At 43.9% G+C, this 18579-nt stretch overlaps 1 protein-coding gene across 1 annotated transcript in view; it reads right to left on the bottom strand.

The window, feature by feature from the left end:
* Positions 1-99: 99 nt before the first annotated feature.
* The window catches only part of NOBOX (NOBOX oogenesis homeobox), a 31947-nt gene continuing 13467 nt past the window's right edge, over positions 100-18579 (bottom strand). Inside the window, exon 8 of the mRNA XM_054063527.1 lies at positions 100-18225. Within this exon, the coding sequence (XP_053919502.1) occupies positions 18200-18225 (26 nt within the window). The 3' untranslated portion in view covers positions 100-18199. The remainder of the gene's footprint in view (positions 18226-18579) is intronic.

Below are 18579 nucleotides of genomic sequence, written 5' to 3'. Positions count from 1 at the left end.
CTACTCTATGTGTAGCATGGAGTTGAACTTGCCTAATATGTTAAATCACTAGGGCTGTAGTATAAAGCAGGAAATAACTCCAGTGCCGATGCCATATCTGAAGGTAATTCCAAGAAATGGAAAACCTGACTACTGGAGCTTGGTAGCAATGGTATTGTAACTACTCTTTTCCTTGGTGTGTGTGAACAAAAGCAGTTCTTGTATTCCTAAAATGTCACTGCTGTAGCATTTTTCCTGTCATTTTTACACAGGGCGGCAAGGGATGACTCTCATACTGATGATATGCAGGCTGTGGCACTTTGTTGTGAACAGGCTGGGCTCTACCCTGAAGTCAGATGGGCTTTCTTATGTCAGCCCATCTGCTGACATAACTCTGGCCTCTGGGATCAGTCCCTTGACAAGGCAGAGTCCCATAGTGTATACTGAGGATTTTTCTCAGTGGCTGGCTTTGTGCTTTGTTTTTCCAAAGCTGGCAAAGTACAATCTCAAAAGTTTGTGCCAAATCTCAGGTTTCCAAGTGGAAAAAAACAAGTTGCATGAGACTGTTGCATGCAGCAGCAGCTAGAGCAGTGGCTATCCTGTTTCAGTTTAAAAGTGGATGTGGGAGAGAGCAGAGATATTAGTGTGGAACCCATAGCCTAAAGAATTACCAGTTTGTCCTGTACTGCTATAAATAGCTGTGTTTTTTTTATTCTCTAGAATACTTTCTGGTGGCAGCTGTACCAGCAAGCTGGTGTGTTATACCTGTATCTGGTCTGCCCCTGCTGTAGTACATTATCTGTGTTCCTAGGAGCTTCTGGTCTTTGTCTTCTAGGTTCTAATGTCTTCAGTAGCCCTTGCTTGTTCCCACCTTTCTCTGGTAAGGAGGTTGATAATTATTATGAGAAACAGTTGCTGAGGGACAGGCTCTGGCTGTAGCTCTGAACTTATGCATGAAATGTATTGCCTACCTGTGTTACACATAGTTGCTTGTCTAAGGGGGTCTGCAAACCATGCAGCTCTCCTGTTGTGTTGCATTATTCTATGTTAATGGAGTCTTCCTAAAAAAAGTCTGGATTTAAAAAAAAAAAAATCAAATGGTAATCATGCTTCTGTGTGTCCTCCAGAGACTGGAATAACTTCAGAAAGGAGCTTATCTTTCTTCTATAGATGTATGGGAGTCTGGAGGGGAAAATCTATTCTTGTTATGGGAATTTGAGACCTACTATGTTGCTAAGCTCTCACAGGACTGAGATGTAGCATTGTCAGCTGTGTAAACCTGAGCATGAGACTGAACCTGGCACCTGAAAGAGCTCGGGTGAATTAGGTGAATACGTACTGGTGACTTCAGCTGCCGCTGGTTTTATTGCTCCTTTTTGATGCATGTGTTCAGTTTGCCAACATTTGGCTGTAGTCAAACAGTCAGCACTGTCTGGCAATGTCCAAGAAAATGCAATAAGTTATAACTAAGGTGATGAGAACTAAGCCATAGGCTCAGCACCTCAGCTCATGAGATGGATTTGGGTGACTGCTATGAAGGTAGCTCTCAAACTGGCATCCAAGTTGACTGAATTTCTGGATGATTTAAGTTTATACCTTTTACTGTTGTTGCCTTCTACAGAAGCTGGATGGGGGATTCCTGGGTTGTTAGTCTTTGCCTTGTAAAACTGCTGCCTTAACAGTGAGAAACACTTCATGCTTTTGGTGCCTGCCTCTTCCACCCATATTTAAGTCTTGCAACCAAATCTTTGGTCATTCTTTCTGTGTAGGTTGATGTTTTCTTGCTAATCAGCAGATGGGTAAGTAGTCTTTCATCAGAGAAGAAAGAGCTACTGTTTATTACTTGAATGCCACTTTCCTTTTAGCAGGAATGTGAACTATAGCTGCAAAACCTGGTTGCAGTCATTCTAAGGTCTAGCCTGGAGCAAATACTTGTTGGTAATGAATAATGAGTTGTATGGGGAGAAGTTATACTTTACAATTAGCATTTGTGACTGAATTTCCTGAAGAATTTGGTTCTAAGCAATGGCAGCCCTGAACATGTTTGTAGCACTGATTGTCCAGGCAGGGAGTGAGTTCCTATCTTCAAGTTAGGTTGGGATTGTCTTGAGGAAGCTGGAACACATTGACTTGTGTAGTCACACATAGAGGCTCGGGTGTACAAAAGGAATAATAGATTTTTCTGGGAAGCAGAAATAGTGGAATTACAATACTGTAGGGGAAGTACTGGAATAATGTCAAATTTCATTTCCTATGCTTGTGCTGTGGCAGAAGTGACCAGTGGTGATGTAAAGCTTGTGAAGGGAGGGGAAGTGATGTGAGTGAGAACACAGAAAGGAATCCTGTTAGGAAGAGGCCTGTCTTGGTTCAGTGGGTCAGCAGAGAAGCAAGTACTGATGCTTGGGTGAAACTTAGGAGGTTGGAAAGAATTGGGAAGGATAGATAGGATGAAGGAAAACATACAAAGGTGAAGTACTTTTCTATGCCGTCTTAGCATCCCCATCAGTAAAGAGAGGTGCAACTGTAAGACTTCAAAGCCCACCTGGAATGTGAGAAACCATTCCAGAAAGGAAAAGGGCTTAAGCAGCTTTATTTCCAAACACAAGCAGAGATTTCATTAAATACAGGTGTTGCTAATCCTTTACATTGAATTTGTTTAAGGTAGCTGTGTTTTGTGGCCAGAAGTGACACTATATATTGTATGTCTATGGGAATTGTTAGGCGTTAACATAAAACACTGGCTGCAATGCAGTTAAACTGGTAATGTTATGCAAAGATTGTATGAGCTGATAAAATGCTTGTGGCAGAGCACAGGTTGCTGCTGGAGTTTTGCTTGTTGGAGATGGGGAAATATTGGGGAGCTTGGCACTGCATTGCTCCGAGGCTGCTGTCAGCTATGCCACTTGTCTGCTCCTTGGGGGAGAAGATGAGGGAATATGAAGCCAAACAACTAAAGGATATAGCTGTTTACATGTTGTAAGCTAGCCAAGGACAGTAGGGAAAAATATGAGTAAATGCAGAATATGGGAATTTGCATCAGGGCACAGCATATATGCTGTTGCAAGCTTGAAATATTTGACTGAGGGGACAAAGTCCTGAGGAAGGCTGGATTTGGCAATCTACACAGTAGTTATGCCAGAAGAAATATTTTTAGAATTAATTTACAAAATAAGAGCTAGCGAGCTTTGGGAATGCAGAGTTTCAAGGCAGCTGCATGGTCAGCAGTGTTGAGAGAAGGTGCACCATGGCAGGGAGAGCCTGGATTTCTGTAGAGACATACATAGAGGGTTTATGGCTGGGAAATAGCTTCTTCCTTTACAGTGGAGCTGGGAAAGTCTTTTGTGGTACAGTACACTGTCATTTTACAGGAATCCTAGCAGATCAGGCCCATAATTGAGTATGAGATAAAAGCGACAGTAGGTCTAGGAAATGTGGAAGCTGAGATGTGGGAAGAAGCTGGCAATAGTAGGAAGAGGTGTGAGCCTGACATGTTTGGGGTGGGAACAAATCCTGTTCTCCAACAGATTAAAAATTTAAATGTATCATACCACATTCTGACTATGTTTCTGCAATTAAGCTGTTTACTAGTACATAGGTAGAGAGCAGATGTATTTGGAGAAGGGGAGGATGAATATGAAGTTTTTGCAGACAGTTTCTAGGATCCACTTGTACATCTCTACTATTTTGTTTTTTCAGCTGATTAAGTCCAGGCAACCATTGGCTGGATGGTTTGGCTCAAGTTAATTGCTCTGAAGGAGGAGAAAGTGGTAGAGACTAAAAATGCTGGTGAAAAATGTTTCGGATGCTGCTTGCATTGGGGATGTGCTGTGAAGTTCAAGCTGAACCCTGCCCTGTTTTCTTACAAGCTCTGAAGGCAGATGCTTGCAAACCTTTGCAGAGACAGCTGCCTAGCAAGCAATCTAGCTTTAGGCAATGATAAAACCAGTGCAAGGCCTCTTTCTAAATACCAAAGCACCTTTCTTTTGTCCTGTTTTTTTATTTTTCACTGCTAGCCTGTGGTTGGCAACAGGCTGGTAACATGGAGGCAGGTGATGGTGTGAGCACCCTGGGAAGACAGAGGGTGCTGCATAGTGGTGGAAGAAGCATGAAGAACCTGGTGCTTTTCAGTGGTGTAAACAAGTTGCTGCTGCTGCCAGTGAGGGACACCTTACGGGGCTGGGGGATGCTGTCCCTGCGTGAGAGTTGCTGCTACAAATTAGGAAGACAAGTGCTAACTTCGCACAGCCCAAGTTGGGGTTTGGGGATTTTCTATGTTTAGAGGGTCGTTTAAATCTATGACCACTGTATAATTATGATTGTAAATTAGCCACCTCTTCACTTTCTGCCTGTTGGCAGCTAGGAGGAAATGACCTAATTTGAACTGCCAGCACTAGGATCTTGAACACTATCAAAGGTCACTTATAAATGAACCTAGAACATCTAGACAGTTGCAAGACTTTGGCAATGATAAAAATAGTTTAGTGAGATTTTTCCGCTGTGGGACATAGGCTTCCACATGTGTGGCTTCTACAAAATGAATCCACAAGGCAGCCATTCATGGCATGTTGAATGCTCCTCTTTAGCTGCCTATTTGATGCTGAATAGATATTCGAGCTATGGCTGAGAAGTGACCTTTTATGCCTTGTTCTCGATGCTGGCGTTTAGTCTGTAATTTGCCATGTGCTGGACTACTGCACTTTTGCTCTGTCTCACCAGTGAAATCACTCCCTTTGAAATACTAGCACGGCAGGTTCTGCTGGATTTAAAGAGCTGCTCTCAAGAGGCTGCTCTGTGGCTCTGTACAAGGAAGGAATAGGGTGGAGGAGATCAGGGGAAGTTGCACCACAGGACAAGTTTTTTGGCTTGGAGCTGGTGCAGTGTGATGCAAGCTGTACCTTCAGCCTCTACTTATAGAAAGATGGGGGAGTACTCAGCAGCCCTTTCCAAACCCACAGTCTCCTCTCAACTTGAGGCTTGTAATTAAAAGAATAGCTTTAAATATCCTTAATGCTGCTCTGTTGTTGAGATATCTTGGGTCCTCTCCTTGCATGTGTACTTGTGTGGTTATCTTCATAGTGGAGACATAGAGCAAATCAAGTTCCTATGAGGGAGATGGACACATCAAAATTTCAGATTGCATCCCACTGTCCACAATGCAACAGGGGCAGTGTAGAGATAGGGTCAGTTGCAAGCAAGTCATGATTCACAATCTGGCCTACTTGCAGGCTATTCAGGGCCCAGTGTAAATGGAGACAGATATTAAAAGTGGCAGGGAGTGTTCAATAAAGTTACTGTTCTGCTTCTCTTTGTATGAGAGTAGTCACTGCTTTGCAGTTCTGTGACTCTTACTTTGTATATGAGTGAAGAAAAAAAAATCTCATTGGTCAGAGAAGCAAGTAGAGTCTGTTTTCAGGGAGTCTGGTCCCAGCAGGCCTCATGGCTCTACTGTGGGCTAGGCTATTTGCTCTGCTCCAAGAAACAAGGATGATAGAGCTGAACAAGAGTTCAGTCCTGTTTTCTCACCACACATCACAGTAAGGAGCCTGGCTCTGTCTTTAGTGACCTCCTCACAGGTATTGGAAGGCTGTTGTTAGGCCTCTCAGAGTCTTGTCTTCTCCAGGTTGAGCAGGCCCTGTAATCTCAGCATCTTGTTTGTGCTGCATCAAGCTTGCTGTCAGTGCCTTTCTGATGGGGAGGGCAGAGCTGAGGGGGGAAAAAACTGGGCACTAACACAATATTTCGGATGCAGTCTAATGACTGCTGAGAAGCTGGAGATGAACACTTCCCTTGATCCACTGTTTATGTTCCTGTTAATGCAGCTGAGTGTGCTGTTGGCCTTCATCATTGCTGGGGTGCACTCCTGGCTCATATTCAGCTTGCTGTCTACAATACCCCCACCCCAACTCCCCCAAAATGGCCTTTTCAGTGGAGCTTCTCCCCAGCCGGGTAGTCCCCAACCTGTACTGTTGCCATGGGGTTATTTCTTTCCAGATGTGAGACTTCACAATTATTTGTGGTGAATTTCATAAGGTCTCTGACCCATTCCTCCAGCCTATCTGGATAACAGCTCTGACCTTAAGCATGTTGACCAGTCCCCCCTGCAAATATGAGGAAAGTGGACTTCACCATTTCCTTGAGGTAAAGATGTTAAACAGGGTAGTTCCCAGCAGACTCTTCCAGTGCCCCATTCATTATTGGCCTCCTTTAAAATTAATGTCTCTTTTTGCACACTTGGCAACTTGTTGTGACTGTGGGCTACCTAAAGATCCTTTTCTGGCAGAAGCAAGTACACTAAATGTAGGGAAAAATACCTCACCAGTGTTCTGGGAAAGCTTTCAGCATTTATCTTTCCTGAGAAAACATAATTATCAGAGCCATGGGTTTTGTTCTGTTGCTTTCTGGGAAGAGAAGCTGTGAGCTGTGCCCTTTAGCTCTCCCTTGGGATGCTCCAGCATGTTAGCAGCCAAGGTTAGAAGAACTATATTGAAAAACAATAAGCAGTTTCTTTGGCATTTTATTGGTTTGTGAAGGATAGCATGTCTGTGCTGAAGGACTTTATCATGGAAAAAGAACCAAAACAGAAGGTGGCAACAGGGCAGGAAGCTGAGCAACCAGTAAACATGCTGCTTGGCAAGTCGTTCTTGTCAAGGACTGCTAAACCCATCTGCCAAGGCTCACTAGAAAGAGTAAGCTGCTCTTTGCAAGGGCCAGCTTGGCTCCACCCTTGTCTTGGTACTGCAATTAGTAAAAGTTGATTTTTTTTTTTTTTTTTTTTTTGCTGCCATCAGTTCCTCTTCCTGAGCCTGTCAAGCCTATCTTGCAAGTTGCTTCCTCTGCTTTTCCAGCCATGTTGGGGGTGCAAGTGACCGCATCCCTTCTGAGAAGAGCAAGCCCTTTGCTTATTGCTGATGACCTCTTCTTACACTGTGAGAGGAGCTCTTCTCACTCTGGCTTGCTGGCACAGGTCCTATCTCACTCTTGGGGAAGATTTCTGTTAAAAAGTTTATTTTTCCCTTCTATAAGCACTTTGTTTTACAATGTGTGTCACATTTATCTGTAAAATAGTCCAACAGCTGGTACTAACCATTCATCCATGCTTTTGGTTATCAGACCCCATTATCAGCACATTATCATTGCCAGAGTTCAAGTGTCTGGGCTAAAACTTTCTGTGCTGCCTTCCTCAAGTTGAATGGGGTTTTTTGTATGCACTGAAGGATCAGCAAACAGAATTTGGTTGTTGCCAACAATGAGCTGAGAGGAAAAAATTTTTGTCAATGTTTAGAAAAAACAAAGTCCAACCACTGTTTAACAGAAGTACAGCCTCTGTCTTGGAGAGTTGTGGATTGTCTCTACTTTTTGTTAGGGGTGTGCCTATGACTGTTTAGAAAGAAAAAGAGCACCTAATTACAAGCTTCTGGGAGACATCATCTATACAGTCCTGCTGGACCTGGAGGGGAAGCCCCCAAAATATGTGGGCACCTAAGCATGTCCTTGGGACTAGCACTGAAAAACTTCCACCTAAAATCTGTAGATAGTCATTAGGCTTTTCCTGGGAACAGGAGCTGTGCTGTAATGCAAGCCAAATTTTCTCAGCCTGGTGAGACCTGAGTTGGGTGGCTCTTGCTTTGGGCTGCCTCCAGGAGGAGATGGGCTCGCTGGGGAGGTTTCTTCTAGATGTTTATGGATCTCTGTGCTGCACCTGGAGGATAGGTCACAGTGTAAATACTCTGTAGGCAAATTTTCTCAAAGGCAAGAGAAAGGGCCCTTTTGTACAATAGACTCCCCCCAGGAGCTCTCTTCTCTTGTCCAGGGAATGCAACCCCTTGTCCTCAACACCTGTCTTTCTAGATGAGCACACAAACTACTACTCTGCATGCTACCAGTTGTCCTGGGTGGAGGAGACCAGGTTTTCTCAGCCCTCTTGAGGATTAGGTTCACCCAGGCCCATGGCACACCTCTGCATTTGGCTTTGTGCAGGGAACATACGCTCTCCTGGAGGGAAACCCTGATGAGCTAAAGCCTAAAAGCATCAGACTTGGCACAGACCAGCTGTAGGCTGTTACAAAGCACCCAGACTACTGAAATGTCTCCTGAGGTACCAGTCTTTCAGGCACACCTGCAAATGGCCCTGTGCTGCAGTTTGCTGCCCCTGGTGGGACAACACCCTCCAAATTTGATGGTTTCATTCAGACTCATCTAGTCTTTTCCCCTGCTACCCCCAGGCTTGGTAACAAAACATGAACAGAATGTATCTAGCAAAATGTAAAGCAAGGCTTGTCCTTAGGGGCAGTGTGGAAGCACAAGCTTGCAAGTGAAAACATTAAAGGCAGTCCTGGTTGGTGGTGAACCTGCCTCAACCTCCTTCAGCGCTCCCAGCCTCCTCTGGCTAGGAATCACCAGATGCCCAGGCATTGCCCTAACCCAGACTGCTTGGCTCTGAGGTTCTTTGGGGCTAGGGCCACCAAGGGACACAGCTTTCTTGGATCCTTGCTGGTATCCCAGATGCCCAGCTATTCATCTCGAGAACTATATCTGCTGCATAAAACCTATTGATCTGGTTTTGGTGCTGTGGTAGGCAGCCTTGAAGTTTTATCTCTAGTCAGCCCTCCTGGTTAAGTGATTCATGTTAATTCTCTCAGCTTCATACTAAATACTTTATGGCAGACTTAACACAAGACTGTGTTGTAAAACTGGCTGTGTTGGGTGTGTTGCCAAGTTCCCGTAGGAACTGCAGATGACACAAAAGCAAAGTGTGCTAGATGATGCAGAAACATCTTGCTGTTCCGCAAATGTGAGAGCAGGTTTTCTCATGCCCACGCTTTTATTGCTGATCTGGTGTTGCAATACACAGGACAGTTTGATGCTGGGTGAGATGGATGACTTTGCAGCTCTGTGGTTGTGACGCTTGGAGCTGGGAGAAGAAAGATACCAGTTCCAGGAGCATTTGTGCATTTATAACGTGACCACTTTTACTAGGAAATGGCAGTTGGGCCTCTGCATCCCTAGGGTGTTACAGAGAGGGTTATGCACCTTCCTTTGGGACCTTTTGGATTTTTTTTTTTTTCATTTTGTTTCAACAGGAAAATTAAAAAAAAAAAAAGCGGAGTAGCCAGTAGCCTCTGTCCTTGTGCCAGGGAGTGACAGTGCTGGAGGCACTTCTTCTAAATCCTGGGGGAGGGCTGTAGTCACTGTAACCCTAAATGGATGAGTAGAGGTTGAGGGCACCACATTCTCCTTCCACCCCTACTTCCCTTTCTGACATTTTAAAAGAAAGCCAGAAGCCGTTCCTCATGTTTGCTAGAAGCAGCATGGAAAGCTTCCCCCAGATGTCGTGTTCTGCAGCCTGGAGTAGGATTGACGGTGGTGCAGAAAAGGTGAGACTTGTATCACAGGAAGATAAGCTGAAGAGAGGGGCTGGGAAAGTAAGGGGAGGGAGAAAAATTAGGGATGGAGGAAAGGGTCAGTGCTAGAAACAGAGTGGGGAAGGCAAACACAGTATAGGTGCAAGGATAAAGAGGAAGGACAATAAGCTGTGCAGTGACAGGAACAGGTAATACCTAGGAGAAAATCTAATGGCCTGGATATACAAGAGATCAGATTAAAAAATATTAATGCCTCTTCTAGCTTAAAACCCTGACACTATGAAGGGGTCTATCAGCTTGTTTTTTAGATCAAATGATGAAATCAAAGGCTCCAGCCTTCTCGTGGTCATGATGTGGATGTGGCAGTATGATCTTGCACCGTGAACTGTAGCTTTTGCCATTGATTTCACAAAACAAAGAACAACCAAGAGTAGAGAATAAACAACATTAAAGCTGCAGTCTTGGATGATGCTAGTATGAAGAGCATGGAGGAAGCCTCTAATTCATATGGGTATGCATGGCGGTACAGATGTGCAAGACCTGTGCTTCCCTTTTGGCAGGAGCTTGAAGCTTCTAATGAACAAATCGAGGAACTCAGGGAAGAGAAAGAATGTTCTTGTGATGAAGACACACTGATGTTGTCCCATTTCAGGCCCAAAGTGTTGTGGGGCAAGTGTGACTGTGGTCTTCATTTTCTGAGGGTACTAAGTGAAGTGCTTTTAGTTTTGCTAGGGTGCTGGGGCTACATGACAGCAGCTGAGGTCTGTAAGAGCCATGGACTACAAACCCTTGCACTTCCTGAAGAATTATGCCTCTGTTGTCCCAGTCCATTGCCAGTACCTATTTCTGAACTCCCAAGCTGTAAAGTCAGGAGGTAGAAGAGAATTATTGCCTCCTATTCCCGCAGGATGTTCTGTGGATACTTTCACGTTTGTGGCACACTGATAAAGCATACTGATCAGCATGATCAAAATGCCACATGGAACTTATTAACTCAGTGAGGAATTAAGATTACATGGAGTAAATATGGCCTCAGTCACGCACTGGCTGAAAAGACTAAAAAAAAAAAAAAAAAAAAAAAACAATCCAAATTACTACCTACCTTTTTGCTGGCTGAGACAGGGGCTCTGAGCTAAAAATAATCACAAGATCGCATGTGCACAAAAGAGGCTGGATAAAAGCAGCACTTTCCTAGCAGTATTTCTTAATTTTTTAATGATCTCTGAAAAAAAATGAAAAATTATCTGCTTTTTTTTTTTTTTTTAATGTGAAGTATACTCTATAATGTGCCGTTCTACTCTCTAAAAAGTGGCTGTGTAAGGCCCTGCTGCTGCTGCGGGTCACTGGCTGCACATCAGCTATGTTGTGTAAAGTTTCTAAGTTGGTTTTATGTTCTGCCTGCCAGCTCTGTTTCAAGCAGGATATTTTCCATTTTGTATGCAATTGCCAGTAAAAAAAAAAGTCCTAGAGAATTCCCCACATGCCTCTGCAGCCTCTCCAGATAGCAACTCCTTTTTATGTTAGTCAAACTATGTTGTGGCTAATTTTGTGTAAATACCTTTAAGGGCAAAAGGTGCTCCTGAACCAGGAACTTAATTTAGCTGATCCTGTGTGGGCTCAGAGCACCTCTCTCATTTTTTCCTTGGCGAGGCTGGGTTTTGTAGATCCAATGAGTTAAACAGAAACAACTCTTATTTCAATATTTTATTTGATAGCATCATGTGTTATGTATGTTGCTTTTCAGAGCAGAACAAGGAGTTCCATTTCTCCTTTTTTTTTTTTTTTTTTTAATCTCATTTTTCTTCTCGGCTTACAGTCCCTCAGCGTGGGCAGGATCAAGGGAGGGCGTTGGTCTACACCATGTCCTGCACATTTGTTTAGCAAGAGCTTTGGCTGTGGGAGGAGTTGTGGCCACTGAAGTGGAACCTGATTAGCCTCCAGAGCAAATGCTCCTAAAACCAACTAAGGCTAAAGCTGCTGAACAGGCCATCAACCGAACCAGCAAGAGGATGCTTTAAATCCTTGGCAAACTTCCTCCAGGCTGGAGGGAAGCACCTCTGTCCTCCTGGGTTTTGCAGATGGAATCACCTTCTTCTCAAAATGCCCACAATAGTGAGACCCTCTACTTCAAGGTAGCCAAGCAGCCTCTAGCAGAGGACTGATGTTGCTCTCTTCCATGGAGTCCACGCTCACAGCTCCAGGCTGCATGCCCTGTCCACCCAACCAGGCTGGCTTAGGCTTGGGGCAGAAACTATTTCCTTTCACAATGAAATAAGTCAGAGAAGAATTAAACCCATTTCTCATTGCACTCCTAATTTCTAGCCACCTTGATTGGACAAGTCCTGTGATGGGTTGCAGCTAGGCTTGCACAGCAGGCATTGACAGCCTAACACAATTCCAGAGGTTCCCACCAGACTTTCCCGATGCCCACACAGCATCCAGCTACATCTCGGAGCAGGCAGCGGTGTCTCCCCCGACTCCTGCTACCCACCCATGTCTCCTCCACATCTTTTCCCATTTCACACTCTCTTTTCCACCTTGATTCAGTCTCTTTGTAGCCACGGTAGAGAGTGATGCATATTCCTGTACTATTACTCACTTTTCCCTGTGCAGAGGCTTTCCTGTGGGAGCAGCCTGGCACCGCAGGGCAAGCCTTCCCCTATAAGGAGTCAGGGAGATGGGGATTCCCTTTCCATTTCCTCCCTTTGTGTAGGCAAAGTTTAAAACAGTGTTTTAAATCAGTGGAATGACTCCATAAACTTCTGTCAGGGTGGAGAGCATAATTTGGGGACCAAAATAAAAAAAAAAAAATACAAAAGGAAAAAAGGCAATGACTTTTGGCATCATGAGACATTGGCTGCTATTCAGTCATCGGTATACAAAGGGCTTTTCTTCCTGAGCCACTAACAAAATGAATCATCAGACAGCATGCCTCCAGATGCGTAGGGCAGTGTTTCTCCGGAGTCACCTCTTGCTTGTACTTGGCAGACTGGGCAGGCAAGTATTCCTCTGCTACTGGAGGAACATGACGCAAACAGGAAAGTGCTTTTCAAAATGGAAGGTTGCTGTAAAAATAAAACATGAGTCTTCTGCAGAGAACAGCAAACAGAAATTATGGGAAATATTTTCAGCCTTTGTTGTTGCAAATGGAGTGAGTGTAAACAACCTAGCCATAAAAACAGGCTGCCACCGTGTGTGGGATGTCGCGCAGCACCAGCCTGCAGCTTGCCAGCTCACATTGGTGCAGCCCCGAAGTTGCAGAAATCAGGGTGTGTGCAGCTCTCAGCTTTCATGGAATATTTTTTCTGTACTGCACTTTCCTCATCTGCTCTGGCAGGCGGAGCTGGCAGGCATTGGGTGCAGCTTTTTGTGAAAGCCTTCCAAGCTGCTCAGACATGCTCTCCAGCCAACCCAGCACCCACATGCTGGAGCACAGAGCCAGAACTTGGGATGGGGACCCCCTCTCAGGAAGGGTCTCAGAGTAACCTTTATTTTGGTTCCTCCTTCCCTGACTGGCTTATATTAAAACAATGCCCAGAAGCCATTGGCTGACAAGAAGGGCTCCCATGGTATCAGTATGGTTTCAGGCAGATTGAAATGCTCCTTGGTGAAATGTGAAGGCGAGCTCAGAAAAATGGGTGTGTAATACCTCAACATGACAATCCCATCATGAAAACCAAAACGGAGCTTAAAAGCAGTGGCTGGAAGCCTTCTGCCCCCCACTTGCCCTTCTGCTGCACAGCCTGCCATGGGGCCACCGGGCAGCGCAAAGGCCACATTCAGTTCTCTCATGGAACAAAAGCTGCAGGTGCGTGGCAGGAGGAGATGCCAGACAGCAGCAGTGCCAACGGCAGAGATATTGCTTGGACACAAACACGTTTATAACAAGTCAGAGTTGTTTGTGGGCTCAGGATTCCCAGCACTGTCTGAACAGTGCTGCTTTTCCTCCCTAGTCCTATTATTCTGTCCCCTCAGTGCTCTCTTTTTTCTGTCCAACCTTCTCACACCACTGTTTCTGCACTCCTCAGAGATCACAGGAGCTCAAAAATAGAGGCTCCCACCAAACTTAATCATGACCCATCACACAGTTTTGATTTTATAGCGTCTTCTGGAGCCACATAAAGTGCAAGGAAGATCCTGGGCAGAAATGGAGGAGGACAGGTATAACTCTTCATGGGAACACCCATGGCTGCCTGCACCCCCAAAAAAGCAAGCAAAAAATCCACCCAGCTTTGTTGAGAGGCCTGGTTGAGGAGAAGCAGCTGTGATTAAAGGTAAGGAGGAAATTCCCTTCTCAGAGAAGAAGGAAGGGAGATTAGCTCCCCTCCCCAGAAACTACACAGAGGCTTCTGCCTCTGCCCCTCCATTGCAGCAGGGAGGGCTGAAGGAGCTGGGTTTCCTCTCTTTCTCAGGAGCAGAAGGCAAAGTGGACCCAAAAGGTACACTTTGCAGGTAAAACAGGCTGCAGATTTCTCTGTTGTTCACAACTTGCTCAAAATTCCTGAAAAGAAAGCAAAGGGGAAACTTCAACTCCTTGTTCTGGGTGCTGTAAAACTGTATAGTAAGCACAGAGGACACAAGAAGTATCCCAGGAGGGTAACATATGCCTGTATATAACTGGAACCTTTAAGCTCCTGGCTATTTTACAGCTGCCTTGCTGTAAAATCAAACACTTTTCTGCAGTTCACTTCTCCAATGACAACCTGTATTGGCTTTCAGTCACAACCCTGCTCTCTGTGAAAGTGTGGGCTTAATGTTCAGGATTTATGAACCCTTGTCTGATAGGATCACACTGATACAGGCATGTGGGATACAAGAAGAGTAAGCATTGCATCCCAGAGTCCCTCAATGCTGGTTTTGATGACTTAACACTGTGCATCTCATGTTGTGCAGTCTTATCTGGCAGATTTATTACCAGTTCTGAAGGGATGATTATCATTAAACTAAATGAGGTATCACAGGTGTTTCCATGCTCGTCAGCATTTATTTGTGAAGATGCACAGCACTGTCAGATAATGGATTTGTTTGGTGGGGTTTTTTTATTCATATGTTGTTCTTGTGCTTAGCACAGCAACACTAAGAAAAATCAATATCTACCATTCAGCAATGATATTTTTCTCATGCTATTTGTAGCACACATTATAATCAGCAATGCAAAAAAATACCTTGGGAATTTCAACTGCTAAACCAAACAAATGTTGATACTTCCTAATGTATCCTGCTGTACTGAAACTAAGGAACTTGTAAGAAAAGATTTCTCTTTTTGATTGAAAGAGAAGAGTTAGTTCATGAGGTTTTTATGTGTTCTCACCACATAAAACACGAGTTGCTTGTAGAAAAGAATGTCTACATGCTGGCAAAGGCATTTAGGAAAAGGTTAATATGCTAGATTTACCTGTTTGTACATCAATTATTTAGAAGTAGCAGAAGGTTAAAATTTTAATTATGTTAGCATATGCAATATTTTAGGTAGATATGCCAAAGTGACTGTGTGCATGCCATGTTCGGCTAAACAGCCATACTTTGGGTAACTGGACAAAACTTTTCTCTTGAAATTTGCCTGCAGTATCTTCACTCTCCTTTCCAGTCTTATAACAGTAGTACTGAATTAGTCCACTACAAATATCCAGGTATTTGGCTTTCTGCCTCATAAAACATCTTCATTAATTAGGAAGAAACTACAGCAATACTTGATAATGCACAACTATTCCATTTGCACCAAGCCTGACTTCCTTCAAAATTCTGACTGCTTGTCTCAGCACTTCTGGTTAAAATTATGATAGAGAGGCAAAACAATTCTTTACTTCAGAAAAGGAAATACTACAGTTAGAAAGTCATGGCATTTTGAATTTTGATGCTGCTCCCCTAATTAAGTGAGCCTTCTTGAGTCTTAACACTCAAAGGAAGCGCCTCATAAAAGCACACAGGGGCCTAAATCCAAAGTGTCTGTGCAAAGTGCACCTAATTCCACTAAAAGGAAGTTACAACAGGGAAAATAGTGCACAGAGCAATGACATTCTGAGATACTAGTGCAATGGGTTTTGCAGGTCTAATAGAGAGGCTCACAGATCCATGCAAGACTCTTCACCTTGGTCAGTGACCTGGCACATGGTCAAGGACCGTTGTTGCTTCTGCCAGTGGCAGCACCGGGAAAAAATACCTGTCTGCCTCCCTGTGAAGTAGATTAAACTTGGTTTAGCTCCAGCGAAGTCACTGCAACCACAGAAGGGATGAATCTGTCCATCAGGTACCCACTCTTTCCTCCAGCTGTTAACAACAATATGAAAGAAATCCCAGTTCAAAACTTCAAGCCCAATTGAACCGGGCAAATTTAAGGTACTAGTGTGGAAATGAATCAAACCATTCCCAAAGAAGTATCCATTTTATACAAAAGCTTGAACACAAAAGATTTTCCATTTCAAAATTTTGACTGTCCTCATTCAGCCCCCCTAGTATCGCATAGCCCTTTGTGATCCTGACTGGTGAAATTACATTTTAAGGAGAAGTGTGGTAGGCAGAACATGTAAACTGGCTGCACAACTGTGCCACCAAACAACATCCAAAACACATATTTCTGAAAATAAAAGTTCCTCTGAAAACACCCGAAATTCTTTTTTCTTTACTGTAAGAGAAGGGGGAGGTAGGAGCAGAGAAATTAGCATTCCGTTGTTGGGTTTGTCCTTTTCATCTTCTCAAAGGATTGGGTTTGTATCCAGGCAATATTCATAGCCAGTTCTAGCTCTGAAGAATTCTGCTGTTGTCACCATTAACAATCTTCAGAGCACACTTTTAATTGCAGTGAAAACTCCTATCCACAACTCTTGGAAATACTGGTTTAGCTGAAAAAGGGGTGAACTAACGCACATTTCCCAACAGTGCTCAGCTGATACAGACAGCAATAAACCGCTCTAGGAAATGAAAGTCATAGAATCTCTATACAGAACTGTAGATTTGTGATACAAATCTGCCCCTGACTGCACTGCTGAGTCTTCAGCTGCTGCCAGACATAAACCAGTGTTTAACAAGAGACAGGAGAAAGAAAAAGGAGAGGAGCAGCAGCACTGAACTCCTGCCAAATGCTCGTTTTGAGCAGACTATGGAGAAGTTGAAACAAAAGCCCCTACAGTGCTTAATTTCACAATAGGGGCACTCAGATCATTGTAAATATAAAAATTATTCAGGCCTTGCTCATGTCCAAAAGAGTGGAAGGACTCGGCCTTAAATACAGAAAGTATCAAAGAAAATGTACTTCCAGCTTCCTACCACATCATGGTCTTTCCTCACAAGGACACAGTGGGACCCTACCATGTGGTTTTACCTATTCATATAACATATCCTCTCACTGAGGTGGTGGAGGACCTGGGGGTCATGGTGGACAACAAGCTAACCATTAGCCAGCAACGTGCTCTCATGGCCAAGAAAGCCAATAGTATCCTGGGGTGCAGTAAGAAAGTTGTGTCCAGTCTCCCTCTACACTGCCTTAGTGAAGCCCCATCTAGAGTACCGTGTCCAGTTTGGGGCTCCCCAGTTCAATAAGAGTCTAGCAGAGAACCACAAAGGTGCTTAGAGGACAGGTGCATCTCTCTCCTGAGGAGAGGCTGAAAGACCTGTGCGTGGTTAGCCTGGAGAAGAGAAGATGGAGAAGGGATCTTATTAATGCTTATCAATATCTAAATGGCAGGTGTCGAGAGGATAGAGCCAGACTTTTTTCAGTCATGCTCTGTGGTAGGAGAAAGGGCAATGGGTACAAAGTAGAACACAAGAAGATCCATCTGAACATGAGGTAAAAAATTCTTTACTGTGAAGGTGACAGAGCACTGGAACAAGCTGCCCAGAGAGACTGTGGAACCTCCCTCTCTGAAGATATTCAAAACCTACCTGGATGTGTTCCTGTGCAACCTGCTCTAGGTGGATCTGCTTTAGCACAGGGGGTGGACTAGATGATCTCCAGAGGTCTCTTCCAACCCCAACCATTCTATGATTCTGTAAAACTCATTTGGCACCCGTGGTCCCTAGGGACTAGAGCTATGGCTCGAGTCCTCTGCTAGTGGTGCTGACGACTGATTTGAGACATTTTTATCTACTTCCTAAGCTGACAGTTCCAGGTTAAGCAGATGCCAAGACTATCAAGCCAAGATTGTTTGCTCTGCTAAACTACTCCTGCTAACACTGCAGCATGATCTTCCCGCTGTAGGAGGTGGGGTATGAGAAAAGTCATGCTTATCAAACACCTTGTCAGATTGAACTGCAGCACATCCTAGCAGGATGCGGGTGTAAATGCAAGACACCCACATAAACCATCCACAGATCCTGTTAACCCAAAAAACCCAGAGCTTAACCTCTTTTGAAATAACTGAGCCAAACCCATAGTGGGCTTCCCATGGGTTTGGGTTCCCATCTTTAGGAGTCCCTAAAATTATGTGTAGTGGCTGGAGTCCCTCCTCCAGTTTTCCATACATCTTATTTTTCCTGGTCTCTCCTCCCACGTATTCCAGCACACCAGAAGCCACAGCTTCTGACTCTTGCATGATCTGGATTTTCCACTTACCCATAGGACTCTCTGCCTATATCAGCGCTTTCCTGTCTGTGAGCTCCTCAAGATTAGAATTTGTTAAGAAGAATAAAGTCAGGAGATTTGCAAAAAAACAGACCAGAAGCTTTTATTTTTTTTAAATTTCCCTGCTTCTTTCCTCAGCAGGAAAATAATAATGGAAACAAGAAATAAAATACAACCCCCCAAAAAGTAACAAAAAAGTGCTTCTGTTGCAAATATTATTGTTGTCTCTCTCTGTCTTTTCTTAATTGCAGTTTAGAATAGTAGTTTCATCCTCATTTTTCTTTTTGCTCAGAGAGCACCATCAGTCATTAGTTTCTTCCTTAATATCTGAAGAAAAAAGAAACAGAATCATAGAAAATGTGATGTCACATGACACAGAATGACGTGGTTTTTTTCAAATGTTTTCTGTTTCAATATTAGACACACTCCCCCTCAACAGTATTTAAAGCATATGACAGCTTTCAACAAATCTAGAGTAAAGTAATTTTGTTTCCAAAATAAAAGTCTTAAAATGGAAATCCAAACAGAAAGCTCTCCCTTCTCCTTCACCTCTTCTTGCTCAAGAAGTTCTGCCTTTAAGAGAGGTGCACACGCCTCTAGAAATCTTAGAAATTATCACTCCTGCAAAGGCATTCAGCTCACAACAGATGATGTCTGGACAGAGGACAGACCTTTACCATC

The sequence above is a fragment of the Cuculus canorus genome, chromosome 1 (assembly GCF_017976375.1).
Source record: "Cuculus canorus isolate bCucCan1 chromosome 1, bCucCan1.pri, whole genome shotgun sequence".
Lineage (NCBI taxonomy): Eukaryota > Metazoa > Chordata > Aves > Cuculiformes > Cuculidae > Cuculus > Cuculus canorus.
Note: the sequence above shows the minus strand (reverse complement) of the source record. Positions and strands in the feature narration are given on the sequence as shown.